The sequence below is a fragment of the Hippoglossus stenolepis genome, chromosome 6, assembly GCF_022539355.2.
Source record: "Hippoglossus stenolepis isolate QCI-W04-F060 chromosome 6, HSTE1.2, whole genome shotgun sequence".
Lineage (NCBI taxonomy): Eukaryota > Metazoa > Chordata > Actinopteri > Pleuronectiformes > Pleuronectidae > Hippoglossus > Hippoglossus stenolepis.
Genome location: NC_061488.1, coordinates 20,596,348 through 20,617,812, shown reverse-complemented (window position 1 = coordinate 20,617,812; position 21,465 = coordinate 20,596,348). Strand labels below are relative to the sequence as shown.

The 21,465-nt window shown below is 41.5% G+C and overlaps 1 protein-coding gene across 1 annotated transcript in view; it reads left to right on the top strand.

The window, feature by feature from the left end:
- Positions 1-21,465, top strand: part of tafa5l (TAFA chemokine like family member 5, like) — a 54,034-nt gene that overhangs the window by 21,672 nt on the left and 10,897 nt on the right. The window contains exon 3 of the mRNA XM_035158221.2: positions 10,271-10,398. Coding sequence (XP_035014112.1) covers positions 10,271-10,398 — 128 coding nt within the window. The remainder of the gene's footprint in view (positions 1-10,270; positions 10,399-21,465) is intronic.

The following is a 21,465-nucleotide window of genomic DNA, read 5'->3' as shown; positions in this document are numbered from 1 at the left end:
ATGTTTATTTGTATCCCTCACAATCGCTAAATTTTATTTCAGTGTGTTGTCATTAACACAGCAAGGTCTCGCTGTCCTCTGGCTCAGTCTAATTTAAGTCTCTCAGCAGCAGCAGCAGGAGTAGATCACTGCCTTTTTGAGATGTGGTGTGATAGAACAGTGAACGTCAGTGAAAGTGAAACCATCAGTGAGTGAGTAAGAAGAGGGCTTAGAGCTCCATCCTGTTATTGTGTGTGGAAATCTGATCATTCCTCTCCTTTCAGCCATGTTGAGTTTAGAGACATAAATGTAACCTAGGTTTGGGTATTGTTTGGAATATTTGTAGATATCTGTGCTGCATTTATACTTTTAAAATGGTTACTGTGCCAGAATTGATATGTTTTCCTTAAAATAAAATTTCAAGTTGAGAGTTAACATTTTAACGGTCAACGGTTTAACTTAAATATACAAATATAAATCAGTGCAAATATAAATCAGTGCAAAACAAATTACATCACTAAATCACATAATAAATATATCGTAACCCAACTAATAATATAATGAATTATTAAATTACAGTTTCAGTGTTTAAATGAAAAGTACAAAAAGACAAGTTTCAAGACACATAAAACAGAAATCTGTTGTCAGTGGTGTCCGACTACCACAGACAGCAATTTCTAGCGTCATCAAGTGTTTTGGCTAAAGGTAAATGTGATACATCTAGATACAACATTTCTCTTAATCAGGATTTGTAGAACGCTAGTTACATACATAACTCTTGTTTGCATTAATATTTACATTGTCAAGAGATTGAGAGCATTGAGAGCATCCATGTTACGATCCAACTGCTATGCCCTTGATTCACTTCCAGCGGGGGGGTTGTTTTTGAAAGCTGTGGCTCAGTCTCTCTCCACATGTTTCCAACCATGTACTTACACTGTCACTGTCTAATGAAATGCTAAAGAAAAAACTGGTGCTGTAACAACGATCTGTCAGAGCTGTGAGGCAGGTGGGGGCGTGAGTGATTGTCAGTCTGTAATGTTGAACACTACTGTCTTTCTGTTCATAAATTAAAACAACAGCAGAGACAATACATTTTTACAATCTCATCTGCACAGTGCATCTTTGTTTGCAGCAGCGCGATAAAGGCTGGTAACAGCACTAAATGCTAAACAGGACCCAGGAGCACAGAGAACACGTGACGACAAAACTCAACTTTGCTGCAGAAGCCAACAAACTATAGGCCTCTGCCACAGTGAACAGATAAACTAAATCATCATTAGTAAACTAAAGTCTAAATAACTAATTTAATAATAAAAATGCAGTGGTCTCCAGGACTCGGGGACCAGCCTAACCGGTGAAGGGAATGATGACACTATGGAAACCTACTTGCCCTCAGTCTTCAGCAGCAGGAATTCAGTGCATGGGCACAAAGATGACAAAAACCTCCAAATTCAGCACCATGGACAGCGGTCAGAGCAGATTTATGGAGTGAATTCATTTTCCTGGAAAGACTTTACATGAGATTCAGTTCCAAACCACAGCCGCCAATATAATTCTAGATGTTTATAAGTATGTAGTGATATTACACTGTATTAGAGGCACAACTAAATAGTTGGAAGCTGCAAAAAAGCACGCACATCCAAGCTTGATAATCACTCACTGCTGGACATTGGTGCCGAAAACCAGAAAACAAGAATTGCCTGCACACTAGTTTATGCTCCCACAAACTTTTTATTTGACCTCCTAGGGAGGTAGCGTTTCTGGCACAGGCTCTCCGATCCATCCATCTATTATCGATACCCCTTATCCTTTGCGGATCACTGATGGGCTGGAGCCAATCCCAGCTGACAATGGGCAAAAGGCAGGTTACGCCCTGTACATGTCGCCAGTGTAAGTAGCTTTCATACCAAATTAGACTCGCCAATTAACCTAACCTCAATCTGCATGTCTGTGGACTGTGGGAGGAAGCTGGAGCACCCGGAAAAAACTCACACAGACAAAGGGAGAACATGCAAACTCCACACAGACCACAGACGAAATGGGATTCAAAATGGAAACTTCTTTCTGTGAGGTGACACTGGTAACCACTGCACCACCGTGCCGCAACATGCACAGGCCCTTCTTTAGACAATTAAACATTTACAAAAATATCTGGACGTAGACTAAAATCATTCAATTTTTGAGGTAAGATTAGACACTCTTGTCAACATGTCTTATATCATTTCCTGTCAGTACAAAAAGTGCATTAATGTCTCATATGTTAACTGGGGCAGTTTGCTAAGGATTATTATGTAGTGTGTACTTTACAGTCTTGATTATGTGATTTTGGGACAAAGCATTTATTTTACCCTTGGCCGGCAGCACTGCCTGACTTTTCTGAATTCTAAATGAAATGTGTGGGCAGCGATAGATCTGCCTGTTGACGTGTGTTTATTCCTCTGTCACACACAATATCTCAGGTGCAAGTGGCTGTATTTTTAATGAAACCCACAGAAATGACACATCTTAACACAGTGTTCAAGCATTTCCACTGTCAGTTAAAGTGACTGGCATGTTGCTGCTGGTGATGACGCACTAACAAATCAAAGCTGAATCTTTCATATACACGTCTCTCCGACACTGCAGGTTTGACAGTTGAGTTTGGAGCACGTGCACAACAGCACTAAAAAAAATACTTAAAGGATTATCAGTTTATGTAAAATGAACTTTTTCCACTATTTGAGTTTCCTCCAGTAGCAATAAACACAGGATCATCAGTGTCCGACTGTCTACTGTTCACAGATCTGCAAAAACTTGAGAAACGTCTTCAACTGAGAATTTTAACATGCAATTCTGTTTTTTACTGTTTTACTGTGCAATACCTTATCACCATGCACTTTTTTTAACCAGCTTTTTAACATGTATATAAAATCTTAGTACTGGTCTTTATTGAATGTATTAATAATCTTACTATTTATCTATTTCTATATATATTCATAATCTTATTACTTGTCTATTTTTATATTTGTTCATAATGTTATTACTTGTCTACTTTCTATATATTAATTATCTTATTACCTTTGTTTTGATTCATCTTTTTTATATATATCATAATGTTTTGAGATGTACAGCAAATTTTTTAGCACAGTGCGAAATGACCATAAAGGCATTTTATTCTATTCTATTCTATTCTAATTTGTTTCCTGTGAACACATTGGTGCTACACGTACCTTTCATAAAGCACGCCGTTTGATGTATGATCATGTTTGCAGTTGAACTATCAGACTGTGTCCATGCAACTTAATACGGCGAGTTAAGATTCAAGAGTCCCGTCTGAGCGATTCAAATCACCATCAAAAGCTCATGGATTTCAGCCACTTTGCTGTTTCCTGCAATGAATAAAAAATAAAAACCCAGGCTTACATCTGATGCAGCCCCTGGGACATTTTAAAATTTACAACAGTCTGCAGCTGGTGGCTTAAAGGAGACAATTGGACTGATATTTTCTTCTCTCTTACCATTTTGCTTGAATTCACACTTCCATTATGGCACACCAACTGCCAAGCAGTGAATAAAGTTTGTTACAAGTGAGACACCTACGAATTTATCGGTTGATTGGTCCAGACGGCAGCTGCACATTCACTTGGTTGGTCTTTATTTGTTTTAATTCACTGAACACCATGTGCATCTTTATATATTTCTTTTCTCTGCAGAATACTTTCTATTATTAGTCTCTTTAAGGACATATTTCAAGCGTTTTGCCCTCTTTTTGTGCTGCTGTGTGTCACTGTTGTGCAGGTTCGGTGTGCACACTGTACACAGGAGGATTATGTGCTTTTCCTTGCTTGTCTCCCTGCTCTCACTGTAATCTGCTCCCGGACTCTCTCCCTTTCCCTTGCTGCTCGGCCCATTGTTGCCATGCCACCACATCACACTGTAATCGTACAGAGCTCGATGGCCGCTGTGATAAGAGTCTGCAGGCTGCAGGGAGACTGTTTATTTGCAAGCTGCAATCTTCTGCTTTCACGCCCAGCAAAATGATTATCGACTCTAAATGAGCAAAAAAAAAGTATAGCGGAAAAGAGGCTAAACAAAAGAAAGGTTTCCTAAAATTTACAATACAGGCACATCCTTGAGAAGATAGATACTTTTTATTTCAACTGCTTAGAGAGGCTTATATTTAAAACATGCTTATATAGGAAATGGGATTTTATATATTTGAACAAAATGCCGTAAGAAGCCTCCATATTTCTGATCTGCTCCTGTTTAGATTTGCTGTTGAGGCTGCTGCTCTCAAGTGCAACAACAGGGTTATGTACTCGAGAGATATTGTGTTAATTTACATACATTATTTCTCCCAATTTTTTCATTTAGGTCAATGCAGTGCTGAGGTTTCCCTCAAAGCAACATTTGCAATACAGGAATCCTCTAAATTATCCTGATAGAATTGATCATGACTATCTAATAACTAAGATAATAACATTGGAGAGTCGGTTTAGATTCAGATTAATAATACTGTCACAGTGCGGCCAAATGGTTGAAATAAACAGATAAATTCCCAACAACTGATTGAATTGCTTATGTACCCAGCCCAAGTGTTACCAGACAGTTTTTCCACAAAGCCCTTTTGAAAGTGAGCCCAACAATCTCAGTAATTCCAAGCAACAGCCTGCTCAACAAAACACACAGTTTATGATGAAGTGTGTCTGCTGGCTGTGTTTAATATGCATTCGGTTGGATTTTTCTGTAGTCATAATTAGAAATGAGAGACCGTCGGGCCTCTGGTAGCAGGATGGAGGACAGAAGACTGAAAATGTGGCCGCTACAAATTGATCCATGATTGAAACTTAATTAACATCAGACAGAAACATTAAAAAAAAAACTGTTGTTTCGGGTGCTCAGCTCATCGTGTTGGATACTTAGACGCATCAGTATTAGTGGCATTGTAACGCACAATTAATTGTTGTAATTAATGCTTTACAATATATCCTTTTTTAAATGCAATGGACCTTCTCTTTATGGGTTCCAGCAACTGCCTCAAAGGAAGCACCAGTATAAGTACCATTATTCAATTACCAGAAGAGACACAGTTAGTTGTTGTGGTGATTCATGCTGCAAGTTGTATCATGTTTTAAACGCAGCGGTCCGTCTTCTGGTGTCGTTCCTCTTTGTGTTTCTGACACTGCCTCTGAAGTCCTGTCTTTTTGTTTGTTGCACCTCATCTAAATACATTTGAAATGAGCTGCCTTGTGGCTTTAGTAAAAAATGGATGTTATATTTTTACTTGTGCAGAGGCAGAATTTCATCAGACTAACAGTGGGTCTGGTTTAAGTAAGTCACTGTTGTGCCTTCTGCCCCATTCTGAGTCCCATCTGGCAGTGCTGTGTAGTGCAGGGCAGGGCTTGGCACTGTGCATGGGGGGGACAGATGGTCGCATACGTGTGATCTAGTTGGAGGTCCAGAGCCGTACCCCAGCAGGGACCCTTGCAGCTGACAAGCCTGGGCCAACATCCACTTTCCCTGGGTGGGACTCCGACAGTGACTGCAACAGGACGGGCCACCCAGGTGTCGGCCCGGCAGACAGAGACGCTCTCTCTTCCAGCCACCGCAGCCAGCTGTTTCACCTCTGCTGCTATTACATCATTACAAACAAGGAGGGACAAGAATTACACAACAGCCCTGAGCTCATGTTTAAATACAACACAAACTACATCTACTTACTAATTCAACAAGCGTCTGTATGTATGTGAGCCGTTCATCAGCTTCACACTTGTGAATTATTAATGGCCCAAGGAAATGCAGTGTCAAATTTGGTGCGATTTGGACGCTTGATACGTTCAATATTAATAAAATGAGTCAGCACTCTATAGCAGACAGTGGGGGCGGGGCAGTGTGTCTTCAGTCTACTGACTGAGTTGAACATGTCTTCTTCTATGTCAGCTGTCGGCAACTGGGTCAAACCTCAGATCAAAATCACTGCCGGATCATTTTGATAATTTAGGTATTTCACTGACGCACAGACACAGACTATGAGACCTGCCACAGGTGATGATCTCTGTCATGGGAACAACATTCACAGAATCACTTCCTGTATGGCAATTTGTTTTCAATGTATCTTGCTGCAATGCTTTATATTGAGCTGAACTACATAGCTTTTATTTTGAAAATATGTGAACTTGGATCTGAAGATTGTGCATCTGAAATAGCCGACATGCATTGAATGAAAAAATAGCACCAGTGAATTATTCAATCTTGTTTATTCCATTGAACATTAATAAAGCAAAATTTGTTTAATTTTATGAAAAACGTTGACTATAAAATCTTCATTGCAGATAAACCAGGTAGGATGAACACAAAGTTTTTTAACCTCACTCTGCACCATAAACTGATTATAAAAATCTCTGCACACAACGTTCAGCTAACAAACAGTAAAAAGTGACAGTATAATGTAGAACTGTTAGTCATTAGTGAGGAGGACTCACTAATGACAAGGAATCATTCTGAAGTAGCTCAGGAGCTTTAACTAGGGACAAGACTTCAGCCCAAACAGACAGGTTTAGAACGGACACTGCACTATAGTAATAACGATGCCAGCATAGCCACAACGATTCTCCGGCATTGAGTGATCCAATAAGCCAGGTGTATTAGAACAGCAGTATGTAAAAATCACACCACTGAGGGATGAAATATAGCAGCAGACAGATATTTATTATTTTTCATCACAGCTTCAGCTCACTTGGCTTAGAGCCTGTTGATGTGTGTAGGTGGTTGCAGCATTTACACATTTCACTGTGTCTACAGTTGTGCGTGCCAGCATGTTGGACGGATAGGTTTGATGAATGGAGACAGGCTGAAGCCAAACTGCAGTGATGCCAAATTTGTTCCATGATGTTGCCGTTGAAGAAGTAGTGATGACAACACTGTCATATGAACAAACGCTGGCCGAGCCAGCACCGTGGGTTATGGCACCAGGACGTTCATGGAGTCATCATAGATCAAATCATACTGTCATTGATGGCATTGAAAAAGTAACAAGGACGAGGTATCGAGTGCCCAGCTACTCTGAGCTACAGCTAACAAATGCATTTATTTTAGCCAACCTCCGCGACTCTGGGCTGGCCAGCCTGATGCTCTCCACGGTTAGTCAGCACTCCAGCCACTTTGCCAGCTCAGCTTTTATTCCCGTGCCCTGGAAATTGAGTTTTGCTTGCCATGTAATGTACTCAAACCTACATCTGCAACTGACTGATAAATCTACTTTTTGTTGCGCCTGACAGATGGCTGTGAAAATGAAAATTCACCGCGGCATGTTGCTGTGTCAGGACAAAGGTCACTTTAGATCTTCCTCTCCTCTTGGCTCAGGGCGAGGCCGCGATGACCATTTTGTCTCCAAATCAAGTTGCGAAGCTTTAATGCTTTCTTTAAGCTTGTTTGGTTGAATGAGATGACAGGTTCCTGGATTGTTTTGTTCCACTGCTGAATCCTCCAGCTGCCTGACTGCACTGGCAGGACACACTGAAAATCCCTGCTCTCCCCTAAAGTGCCAACAATATCCATTATTTGCTGAGAGACGATGGATCTATATCTACAGAGCAATAATTGCGTGCTTGCGCGTGTGTGGTTACATACATGAGGGTGCCGTTCAGCCAGTTTGATAAATACCACAAGATGACAGGTCTTTATTGCAGAGCAGCAGTCGGGGTCTGACACTCCAAAGACCAATTTCAGACTGTTAACAAGGCCTGGACCAGGAATACCTCACAGCGAAATGTCACAAGGCCTCCCTTTCCACACCTCTTTACTCTCACACCCCCCGCTCTGCCCCCAGCTCTCCCATGGACATTCAACGAATTGTAGTTCCTCTCTTTCAATTTGCCGACCGTGTTGCCTCGTCCCACAATATGCTGCCCAGGGGGATCGTGGGTAGGCAAGAGCAGCGGCCCCGGCCAGGTCCGCGGAGAGCTGATAACCTTTCAGTGTTGCTTTAGCACGCTGTGTAAAGAACAATCAGTGTTTATCACCGTCGACTACAGGCGAATGCTGATTCAATGTCATGCAGACAGAGGGAGAGTGAGTGCATCACCGGCTTTCGCTCTGACATTCTCCAGCCGACAAATAACTTTTCGTCGACTTAAGATTTTGGGGCTTTTATTGCTTTTTCTCGTCTGTAATCCGCTCCCTCAAATCCATGGATTGAAATATTGCTGAGGATGTACATTTCAGATTTACAGAGCCCTGCAGCTGTCAAGGTAAAAAATAACACATTCATGCATTTTAATGAATGATTCGTGAATACTAACTATTATCCTACCATATGTTTTGAATCAGGACGTGATATGTAACATTTTCAACTCTAGAGAGTTGTATGTGTTCAGTTGGGCAGCAGCAGCCTCAACTGGACAGTGTAGCTGAAACAATGACCAATGTTGCATCACAACTGTGTAAAATGTAATGAAAATGAAATGTAATCCACCAGGCTGACAGTATTGGTGAATGAATTCAGCCACATTAACACCAAAACACAGATGTTAGCCAGATGCTAACAGTGTTCCTCCCCAACGCCCATTTTCCACTGGTCAAGTGGGAATGGGTATAATCAGCATTCACTTCCGGGTCAAATGACTCAGGTTTTAATCAGCTCCGGCTCCGGCTCCGATGGAAATGAGACACCCAGGTGAACGCGCTAGTTTGGCAAGTCAGCGAGGTTAAGCGTTTAAATTTTCTATGTGCTCCAGATAAACATGATGCACCGGGGGAAAAGAACAGAAAGACAAACTTGTCTATCCAATGTGAAAGGAGTTGATTGCCTTTTTAAAACAGGTTTAGATGCTTTAAAAAAAAAATTTTTCTTATAGCTGCTAATTTAGGCGTAAAAGGGGTATTAGTGACCAGGGTAGTGAAAATAACCTGTAACTTGAAGAGTTATCCACCTGTTTTGTACGTCAAAGTCTACAGTTCTCGACTGTATATGTGTATTTGGCTGGACCACGTACGAACGTCCAGGCCACCTTGAGAGGGAGCTGTGTGAAGTATATTGCCTCAAGGGACGTCACTAGAGGCAGCGTTGGTCGGGGCTGAAGTCTAAAAATGAAAAATAAATGGGAGTGCCACCTAAAATAATTTTAACAGAATTATGAGGGTAAGATTTAATGTAAATCTATATTTGTATTCACAAATAGCTAATTCATAAACATAAACTATTCATTTAGAGGCACAAATTAGTATTTTATGTTTTACCATGAATGCTACTGGGCTCTTAAAAATCCCATTAATGAAGGTCAAGATGATGATGAAGAGCTGCAGTGTTCTCCAGTTTGCACCCAGCCAGGCGACCTCTTTTATTTCTCTTTCCCAGTCTCTCTTCTTTATTTCTCTGTCATCTCTCTAATGTCACTGTTTAATTTAAAACAGGAACATGTAAATATTAAACAGCATTGACATGCCATCATTTAAAACAACTTGTATTGTTAAATTAGATTTTACAAGTATTTCCAAAAGGCATCAGGAGGCTGTAATCATACTGCATTATGCTGTGTTGCAGAATACAAATAGTTTTTTATTCATTTAAAATGCATAAAAATGCAAATGTAAAAACATGAGCATCTCAAGAAATTAACTACAATCACAACACAACATTTCTTTTGGCAAATGTTTTTCCATGTTTATGTGCACAGTCTTTGTAGAGCGATTATTCTCAGTTGAGGGAACAAGGGCTTTTTCAGCCATTGTTTCAAACCAACAATGAACCTGCAGTGTTGCTGCTCCTGCCATTTACTGGAGCTCTATTCACTCATGCTGCAGGAAGAGGTGCCCAACATTTATGTGATATACTTCATAATGTGCCTGGCCCTGATAGCAAAAAGACCGCAAAGACTCATCGGGAAACTATTGTAATGTCAATTGAGGGCAAGTTTCCCAGTGTACAGTGTAGCTTCAAGTCAAATAATCCAACCATGTGATGTTATTAAGTAATTATCATGAACAGGAATAGGAACTGAAACAACATGTTGAAAGAAAAAAAGCGGAGTTCTGCAGCTGCAGTAAAAGCAAGCTTTAGCAGGAAAGTAATTTATGGACCACCAGCTGGTCTGTAAAGGTTACTACCAGAGGCAATTCAGACATGGAAGTTCAACAAGAAGCTAATTAAAATACGACAGGCTTGTAGACACACCACCACACGAAGATGCTTTCCTGTCTGGTGAGCATAAAGATAAGACTGCTGTGCTGTTTGTTCTCGAGAAATGTAAGTCTTTACCAGGGTCTGTCTCTCTAACGTGCCTGTTTCCCCTCTTCTCTTTCACCATCCCAGCGCGGATCGTGCGGAGCCGCCAGTGGTGCGAGATGGCTCCCTGCATGGAGGGGGAGGTCTGCAGCCTCCTGTTCAACCGATCCGGCTGGACCTGCACCAGGGGCAGCGGTCGCATCAAGACCATCACGGTAATTTTCAAGACGTGACATTAATACACGACATACGCACTTAAAAGCGTTGCGCCCATGTTTTCAGCATGTGTGACCCCCCGCCCCCCTGCAGGCTGATAGTGTCACATGAAGCCTCAGCACCTTGAGGCAGAACGTTCACACAGCAGGTCAGTGTCCAGGTTTCAAATGCTGCATCAGTTGCGAATCTCAGAGGGAAGAAATTTAATGCTGAGCTGTTTTATGTGAACCTGGACCTGAACTACAAAGCATTATCAGTGTGCAGCCTCGCTCAGTGATGTAACAGCGGATGCTATAATGGTTTGATTGCAATCCACAATTTAAGGGTTAGGGGTCAGGGTCAGGATGCCCGAGTGGAGAAAAAGAAATCTAATAAACAAACTGTTGGGTATCACTTTCAATCACCGTCTCTTTTAGACTTAGAACATAATACTATAAAAAACTATTCCACAGGTCAAAACCCAGTAACACCCACCGACATCTGGCTTTTGTCTGCAATGGGAATGGAAACAATCAGCAAATGACAGAAGACACAGGCTTTTATCAGCTCTGATTGGCAGTGATAGAAACGTGACACTCGGGTGAACACTTAAATAACCACTGTATATTTCTTCTTTTTTTACATCCTGGGAACAACATTTTTCTTTGTATCATGCAAGATGCAACAGTGGCAAGCCAGTGAAATGCGAGAGCTTCTAAGTTTCTGTTTGTGACGTCGAACATGATTCACCAGGGGGAAAAAAACAGAAAGGCAAACTCCTCTACAGGTAATTGGAAGGTATCAATCACTTTTTTCTGGCAGGTTAAAAGAATGCTAATTTTCTGTAAAAGAGGTAGAGGCTCAAGAATGAGTGTTCTGAAGATTATGAACATTTACTTACACACCTATTAGACTGCTTTGTTGTTTGATCCTCTGGTCAGGTTATATACACCACCCAGAAACACCAGCATCAACCAGAAATACTAAGAAGACTTAAGAATACTCGCATATCATTTCAAACTATTCTGTAAAGAACCTCTTCAGTTACCAGGAGTTACCAGCTTATATCAAAAACATTAGAAATAGAATAAGCTTGAAGTTGCAAGTGAAAAACACTGAATTTATGGTGATTGGGTGAAGGGTAATAACGAGAGTCATGTCAGTCTCTCGCCTTTTTAAACTCATTATTTTAGGTCCCACATCAGCTCTATCTGCTGCTGATGAGGCTCTCATACAACAATAAACAGTATAAACATCAATACACGGCTAATGGAAAACATCCGCTGTGACATCACTTGTTGGGATGCAGCCAACACGCAGTGCAACACACTGAACTGCCCACTGGCGAGCGGTTCAGCAGCAGGTCTCTGTAATGTTTAAACCATTATCAAACCTGTGTGGGCAATAATCAGAGGTTTCTCTGAGTGCATGCACAGTGGAACTCCTGACTCGTGCTGACAGAATGTAAAATCAAATATGAATATGGGCAGTCGATTAAATAAACTGCTCAAACATGAGATTAGGCACTTGATATCCCAGTGTAAGGCTGAGGAGAATAACAATAGCTGACAACACTCCGTGACCTCTCTGTGACTCTGTGGGAGACGGAAGTGAAAACACACCATGGTGAATTTTTAAAACCTTCAATATGGTGTCATCTGCTCCTCTGTAGGCTCCTCTTGCAGCGACACGCCTCAGAGCTGCCAAACGCTGCATTGCTAACTGAGGCTTTTCAATGTGATTAACTCTCATTCGATAAACACATCATTACTTCATCATCAGTAATGAAGATTCATTTCATCCGGTTTTTTTTGTATCATTATAAAGGAAGTAGCATGATAAATGAATTTGAAAGCCATGAATGACTCTGAAGGAAACCTACAGGCTGGTCAACAATAGTCGCTCCGCGGGCGCTACCGCTTGTCCACTCGATAGCTGAGTCGCCATGGATACAGGTCTCACTGTCGCTGTGAGCTTCACACTGCACCACTTGGCAATTTCACACTTTATACACAATAGAAATGGAGGAGTTCTGTGTTCTGTGTTTGTCATGCCCAAGAAACACAATTTAGTCTCCCCCCCCTTGCCTCATCTCTTCAACCTGGATCCACTGCTACAGTTGGTTGCATGTACACGATTGTTGTTCAAAAGTTGGCACCGGACAAGTTCAGCTTTTTTGGTTTTGGCTTGAATTGAATTGAATTAAATTCTGTGTGTTCCTTGAAAACACTTTTGATACCACGTCAAAATGTCGCTGTCTAAAACCACATAACATCCCATCGGCTGAAGGAGAATGTCGCCAAGCAGATACTCAAATCTGAACAACCAAATCTGAACTTCTCTTTGCTTTTATACCTTTGTTTAAGCGGTGATAAAAACCAAAAGCTTTGCTAATGCTCTCTTGTAGACAAAGCTTTGTCCCAATCGCGCCTGTGTGAATTGCGAAGGCCAAACTTAAATGAAACGGTCTGGTCTACGGAGGTTTTCTGGGATTTGCGTCACCAGCTTGTCCCGCCCTTACTGCTGTCGCCTAGCAGCAAAGCAGTTGAACGGGACGATGGTCTTCATGGTTTTTTGACATGTATCTTGAGCATCAGACATCTCGTCGCTCAGCATTATTTATTTTAAAAAATTGTTCGTTACAGAAGCGCAATGAATTCTGGGATAGGTTTGTTCGTTTTCTTGGGGATGACAGAACACATTTGAAGGAGTTTTTCAAAAAGGACACTCCAGTCGCACAGCATGTGACACAATCAGTCTTCAAATGCAGTTTAATGTCGAAGGTTTGTAATCTACCTCAAACATATATTCAACATTTCTCTTCTGCAGTTACGTATCAGCCCACAAATCAATACAACATATCGGTGACATTCTAATGATTGGCCAATAAATCAGCCTGGTTGATTAATAGATTCTCATAGACGATTTCAATCATTTTCCACCATTGTGAAAGGAAAAAAATCAGCTCAGCCAAAGCAAGTAGACAGATATCTGCCTGAGGTATGAAGATGTCAAAATAAAAAGATAGAGAGAGACCAAAGGGAGTCGCAGTGGGATGTAACTTGAAGAGACAGAGTGAGTGAAACAGCACAATACAGCATGTAGATGTCAGCAAGAGATGACACGACGGTCAGAGCAGCAGAGACTGTTGTCCTGGTCATGAGGTACACAAGGCCACGGGTCAACCTGTCACTGGCTCTGTTGATTTTCACTCTCCCTCTTTAACTCGCTCGCTCGCCGTGTGTCTTTATCTCACTCGCTCCTCGGCCTCGTCCGTCCGGCAGCCCTGGGCAGCTGCGGCAGATTTCATGCATGCATTCCCATCGCGCTCTAATCTACCCTGACAGCACACTTAGATGAGTGTTTTGCATTTGCACATATATTTACTTCAAAACAAAATTTAAATGCAGATTACGTGTTCAGCTGAATATCCCCCATTCGCTGTCGGTGATCAGTGTTCTTTCCAGAAGTTAAGAACTTCTTAAGTGATGCTTGTGTTTTTCTTTCTCTCTTCTTTGTGGGGGGGGGGGCAGGGATAGTGAAGATTGAACAGCGGTGCAGAGGAGGCAGCCAGAGGTTTTTGTTGTAAGACCTAGAATGGGTGGAAAGCACATTCAGTGAGATAAACCATTCTATAACGACGATTGAACGGGCGGTGGGGGGTGGCCAGGGGGTGCAGAGTGCCAGGCGATCGCTTGGCAAGTACATGCGAGAAATCAAGTGGTAGAGACGGAGCTTTAATTGCGAGAGGATCTGTCTTCACGTGCACATGATCACATTACAAAGCAATCACTGTGACGTGTCTTTTGAAAGCTGACAATGGCTGCAGTCATTATTCATGTGATTCATGCGGTGGTGCGCAGGTTTGACGTAGGTGGAGTCAGCCGCTGGAATGAAGTGACAAATGTACCTGAATGCGGCAGATCATGCACGAAATTGTGCATCTAGTAAAACATACATTATGCTGTAAATATCGATTACGCACAGGGTTTAGGTTCAGTTGCATTTTTTACCAAATCAAAATCCAATGTCAAATTGCTCATTGCATCCAAATGATAACTGATGCCTTTTGGAAATCCCAGCTCAGTTAAAAAATGACTTCAAGGTTCAATGTGGTTTGATCAATCTGCGTTTTTGTTGGCTGACGAGGCAGAAACGCTTTATTTCTGATTGGCAGCCTCATTAATGTTTACAACGTGTAGCTACATCCAGCAAATGAAATGAGTAGCAGAAGATATGAAATGCAGCTTAAATTGATTTGACACATTGAATATACGATATGTGATATGATATATTTGTGTAATAGAAAAAAATTTGCATTGGATATTTGCTTTGTACATGAGGTTATTTAAGTGGAGATAGGAAAGAGGAGTTCGGCAGATGTGCTGTTTAACCAAACAACATATTTATACAGTAAATCCTCTAGGGGACCATCTCTGCTGTCATCTGTTGTTTTTCAGTTGTATGTGTGTATCATGCTTTTGTCTTGTTCATCTGTTTGGGTTAGCACCTGACCTGCATGGGGCCTGTAGTACAAAGAGACTTCAACTTACCCAGGATATACTTTCATTATCAGACTTGAATTAACCTAACATCGGCAATCCTGGAAAACCTCAATTAACTCTCTCAATTAACCCTGGGTTTTCTTATCCAGCTACAAACGCTTCGATATAACACAGGCAAAGTAGATAATTATGAGCAACTCAGTCCGGCTGAATTTTTTTTATTTTCATTTATAATCCTCAGAAACATTGAGCAGTTTTTAATAAAAATCTGATTAGTATTAAAAGCATGAACAGTGTCAGGTATCATGTCAGAATCAAAGAATATTTGTTGAATTAAAATGAAACTGTAATAAATGTTATGAATTCATATGTTATGATAAATGTCTCCCTCCGTTTGTTAGAAGCTGTTTTAAAAAGTTCGACCAGAAAATTGATTCTGCTCAACTATGAAGAAATCTGCTAACATTCATTATGTCTCACTCTATTGGTCAGTAGTTCAGTCGTTGATAGGTTTTGGCCTCTTATCATGAACTTAACCTGCAAGTTAGCGGCTCAGCATAAGTTGCCATGGTGATTTACCCTGGAAAGAGTTAAACCTGGAGTTGCCTTGATAACCACAAATCCTACTTCATACTGTCGTGGAAATTTCTATTTAATCAAACACAAAGTCATACAGTTGTCTTCCGGTAAGTTCAATTCTACATCTGCAGATGGACTCACCCCACACATCACCTAGAGTGACGTGTACAATGAGCAAAGTGCAAGAATCAGTACACTTATACATCACAAGCCCCTCCCTGAGAGGAGCAGAAGGTTATCCATCAGCTTCTTTGATGTCTGATCAGGGTGGGCAGACATCCTGACTCCATCTCTGTCCCAGACCCCTGGAGTGACTTCTGGCGTGAACCATCTGTCTCAGAGACCCCTTATCTTCGTTTACAAGACAGAGAACTCAGTCCTGCTTACAAGACAGAGACCCCTGCACCCATCTGCTCAGACGCCTTGAGTGACCCCTGCAGTGAACCATTTGCCCAAAGACACTCAAAGGGAGGAAGCCATAAACATCTAAGTTCCTTGAGCAACACCCGTAAACATTAAAGGGGACATAGCATGCCCATTTTACCACAAGTTGATATGGTTCCTTGGGGTCTTAATGAAATGTCTGTAACATACTTTGGTCAAAATACCACAAGGATCATTTAAAACAGCACCCTTTTTACCCTGTATAAAACAGCCCTCCACAGAGTGAGCTGTTTTGAGTGCCTGTTCCTTTAAATGCTAATGAGCCAGCTCCCCCCTCCCCCCTCTTCCCCCATGATTTTAAATGATATATATCATGATATAAATTATCAAATATGCATCCCATACTTTGTATTCCCCTTCTGTTGTCCTGGAGTTTTAATTTTCCCAATCACATAATTAAATGTCCCCCTCTGCCCATCCACTACAAGCACACAAGCAGACAGACAGAGAGAGAAAGAGAGGGGGGGGGGGGGCTATGAAGACCATCTTTTACCCCCGAACCCCGACATTCAACGGGTACAACAACAAGCGGAGAAAGCAGAATCGCGGGCTGACCTTATATATGCAGTCTATGGGGCTGACCAGCGCGGAGAAAGGGGATGAGGTGGGGGTGGGCCAAGCCCATGTAGGGAGACTTCCAGTGCCTTGTTACGACACAAAACCCAGGAAGCTCAATCGAGTCACTCAAGCATGACGTTTCTGACTTAGAGGAACTATAACAAAACGCACAAGTGTTTTTTTCCCAGAGTTTTTGGGTTGGTAGACATGCCAGATACCCACATTAACGTGTAGAAGCACTAACAAAGTGGAAATTGCATGCTATGTCCCCTTTAAGTTAACTCACAGAAACACATCTGTTCATACATTCTTCTACACACATTAGTACTGCAGGCTGCCATGTTGGATGCGGGCAACCAGTGTATGACACTTTTGTTCTGAGTGCTGCTGGAATTGATAAAAGTGGACCCACTGATAATATTGTCCTGGTTGTAGCTGGTTATTCTCTCATCACTTTCACAACAGCTATTGGCCCAGGTTACCACATACTTCAGACAGTAATGGGCCCCATTGAAGGCTGCTGATGTCATTCCCTGAATTGCCTCCCGCACCATAGAGACACATATATTTCACAGGCTAATCATAAAAAAACAATGGCTGCGTTTCAATGAGATTTGCTGTGAATGTTCCTGATCTTATTAGGATGAATCCTGCTTTGTGTAATGACTGGATGACCTTTCCTCTAGCACCACTATCAGGCTAAAATTTAGACAGGAAATACTGACAATTAAATGGCAGATTTACTGAGCATATCTATTCTCCTCAGAGGATTTCGACGCTCGGAAGAGACGCCATTAGAGCAAAGATACCAACCTTGAAATAATCCAGGTACAATTTACAACAGAGTATTCAACCAAAACCTGTAAAAATCCTACTACCCTACTATCAATGCGGTCAAACAGGTTTTAATATAGGTGGAGTGTAGGTGTTCATTGGTTAGATACCATTGTTTTCCCCGATATAGATTCAAATACCTTTTCTTTTGCATAATGGCTGATACCGAGTATTGATCCGATACCAGTGCATTTAAACAGAATAACAACTTATACAAAGTATTTTGACAGCTGTATGCTACCATCCGTGTATGAAGGGATGATTGCTATCATTGTTGCATAGGCCTGGCTCAGGTTAAAGCCTTTGAAAAACAAATACATACAGAGAATAAATACTGTAGAACCAGTTTGACAGTCATTACTAAAAAAGATTACATAAAATAAGAGCTCGGTATCTAAACATCTCTAATAATAACTACTTTCCTTGTTATCCATTGGGGGGGAAACAAACAAAAAAATCAAACGTGCAAACACACAATTCTGTGGGGAAATGATCTGGCTCTCTATAGGTAAAATCAACCATTAATACATAATAATAAAACAGCAGAATAGTGCAATAATCCCTCAAATCAACTTGATGTATTAATAAAGTGATTTACGAGTCTAGCTGCATTACACACAAACACATTCTGTGCACCTGAACCTCTTTCATTTCACCACCCTCCCTCGTGCTGCCCCTCAGTGCGTGTGCAGCTCACGGTGGCACTGCCAGGTCACACTCTCCAGCCCACCTGCTAATGGAGTTTGCATATGCAGCCCCGCTCTCCACTGCCAGCTATCCATTAATATGAATCACTCTCTGGAGGCCCACCCAAACAAGCTGGCAATTTGTCTTCACTAGTGAGCCGCTGAAAGATCTACACATGATACTCTCCGTGGCGGGGAGTGCGTTTCAGGAGGGGTGGGGCGAGGAGTTATGAGATTGGTTTCATACACTTGACAGGGAGGGTGTGGATGAGAATGGCTGGGTTACACAAGAGCGCAGCAGCGTGCCGGATGTGTGCGAGTGTGCGGAGGGTGGAAAAGGCCGTCAGGTTGAAAATTGGCAAGACAGACAGAATTCAAGACGGTGAAATGACTTTTTCTCCTTTCAGGCGAGCAGAAGGGATGTGAGATTGCATCACTTGCTCCCTGCTTGGTGAGACCACCACTGAGGTCTATTATTCGCTTTTGCTAATCAAGTGAATGGCTCAAAAGGAAACAAAAAAAACCCTCTTTAAAGATCAGACTGTTTCCCCAAATTTTTAGATACTTATAACCCTGAGTGGATCATATTCAGACTGCAGCTCATGTGCCCTCCGACCCTCAGACAATACTCGAAAGCCGCCAGCAAAAGAAATATTCCTACACCCACACAGCACCTGCCACTGCTCAGCTAGTGTGTAGCCTGGACAGAAAAAAAAAACTGTTGCAGTTGGGCATTTTTGCCAAACCAAAGAGAGTAGAAATACACACACATGCAAACACACACACTCTGCACCACCCGGGAGGTCAGAAAGGCTTGCGTCATTTTTCTTTTTGCACTGATCGCCCTCGTCCAGCTATGTGCTCTCTGTTCCCGTGTCAGCCAGCCCGAAAAAGTGTGTGTAGTCCTGCCAGTGTGTCTGTAAACATGAAGACATCATAGCCAGTTAGCTCCGAAAGCTATGTGACCAAAAGAAAAATCGTGATTTGTACAGGAAAAAAAGAAGATGCACCGCACTGAGAAATAGAAAGAAAATAAAACAGGTGTTTGAATTAGAAATGTGACAAATGTGATGCATGAGGGAAAAACACGAGGAGAAGCTGGATTGTTCCGGTGGCACTGCATCAATACAAATGTTCCTGTTCAGACTGATTGAGATATGAAATTCTCACCTCTTATAACGGAGGGAAGAGAAGGACAGATGATGTAGTTATATAACGCTCGCTAGCACCTCGGTTTAAAAGGCTTCAGTGTCTCCGACACACGACCAGGCAGCCAAGTCATGTATCACCATGGTCACTGCAACCCATCCGACCCGAGACACACTTCCAATGAGTTCGCTTCTCTTCTCAGGCGACGCAGCAACATGGCTGTTTGTCTGCGAGCTTCTCGAAATGAATTGTTGATTAGTTGGTGAGGCTGGAGAGTCGCGGTGCAGACGACAGATCTCTGCTTGGCTTTGTGTCATTAGTGAAAAAGGATGGGAGAGGATGGAGCGCTCAAGTAAAAGTAAACAGAAAGGCAATAAGGTTTCAAATTGAGGCTCAGGTGCACCGCCAAAAGATGTCCTGGCATGTGGTCTTATTTCGAATGGAGTTTCAAGACAGATGGTGAAAAGTAATGTTGAGCTGGCATTATTTCACTTCTCCAGAAACTGCAATTCAGTTTATTATTTGTACAGTTTTCTTAAATTTATTTAGATTTCTTAATACCGCTGATTCAAACTGTGAAACAGGCAAGTGACATTTTGTCTGTCTCGTGATTGTGTTTATTTTGTTCAGATCAGTCCCATGAAAAAAACCACCAGCAATGAATTTATCATTGTAATAACTACAAGCATATCTCATAATGAAATACATGATCTCATTCCTCTGTGCCACCGAGCTCAGTCATTGTCCAAATAAAATATATGAATGAATCACACAAATGCACCAGTACCGGGAACACTTTATTTCACTTGACTTACTACCACATACACCCTCATTTAATTTTAATTTAATTTAACTAAATGTGTATAAATCCACCGCTGAAAATAGTCCATGACAAATGCACTGTTTTCTTCAGTTCCAGTCATCTGCAGTAATGTTGCTCTAAACTACAACTCAACTGGAAAATACTGAAACGTATTTGTAAGCTTCATTTTTAAGGGATTCATATCGACAGTGGGGAACAATAAGTGGTTGAAAACGTGACAGGAGGTAGGAGAGTCACAGTATTTGAAGATGGACTATGAGCTTGTTGGTTTGGGACAGAAGATACACTCTTTGGGTATATTTATATCATGGGTATTTTAGGGTGGTTGTTGTTTAAAGCCTTTATTTGATTGTGGAGGTATGATCTATACATGAGGGTTATTTTGTCAGTTGGATCAGATTTAGCTGTTCAGTACGAATAGTCAACAATTTGTTCATACAAAGTAACAAATGGAACAGGGTTTGGTGGGATGTTCAGGGTGAGAGTGATGCTCATATAATATAATAAACAAGACAACCCTCCAAACTAATGCGTGCTAACTACGCTAATGCCGGATCTGAAATGTGCAACAACTAACAAAAGCCAGAGATTATTTCGTATTAAGTTATTAAGTCTTTTTAGGTCCGAGTTTGCAGCTGCCTGTTCCCGTCGCAGACATCTTCACAGAGTGGTCGGGAATTAGCGGAATTACTTTCCACCAGGGAGCAGCGTTAAAGCGAGGAGTGGTCGCTCTGCATCTCCCTCTGGGGACCGAAATGTCCCCTGAAGTAGCTTCACACTAACTGAGAATGAAAGCTCGATTTGAAGAATCTCAGTCCACTGTGAGGTCTTTGACTGATGATACTCAAACACTCAGATGTGGCCTTTTTCAATTTTTTTTGTCTGTTGCTTCTCTTGAACTACCTGGTATTTTTTGTATTTTATATTTTTTGATAAGGTCTGTAGCGGTACTACATGCTTGACTTTTTTTCTATGTTTAATAAGCTATAAAAGATGCAGATGCGGACACCCACACATCTCACTTACATATTGCTCTCTTGCTGCTGATGCAACACAACCAGTTGAGATCTAATACAACATTAGTCAACCAGAGAAGCAGAGGTGCCTTTGTCCTTCTGATTTATTGCCTTTAAAAAGCTGCTTTGTCTTTGTTATATTTAAACCAACAATCTGCATGGGGCGATGCATATATGCTTCATGTGTGCACATCCCCGGAACAGTATTTTGCACAGATCCATGGATTGCAACAGTATTAAAAGCATTCTGTGGCCACTGCTGCTACTGAATAACAATAATCGTGCAGAAAGATTCCGCTGAAAGGACAAACTGCTGCTGCTGGTGAGGGGAGCGGTCACATTAGCAGCCAATCTTTTGTTTGTCATGTGATTTCATTTTTATAGGCACATTTTCCACTCTTATAAAACCAAATCTCAATCCAAACAGCTCATCCCACTGAGAACAAAATGTATTTTCAAGAGGTGTGTTTCTTTTCTTTTGGCTTTCGTTCTA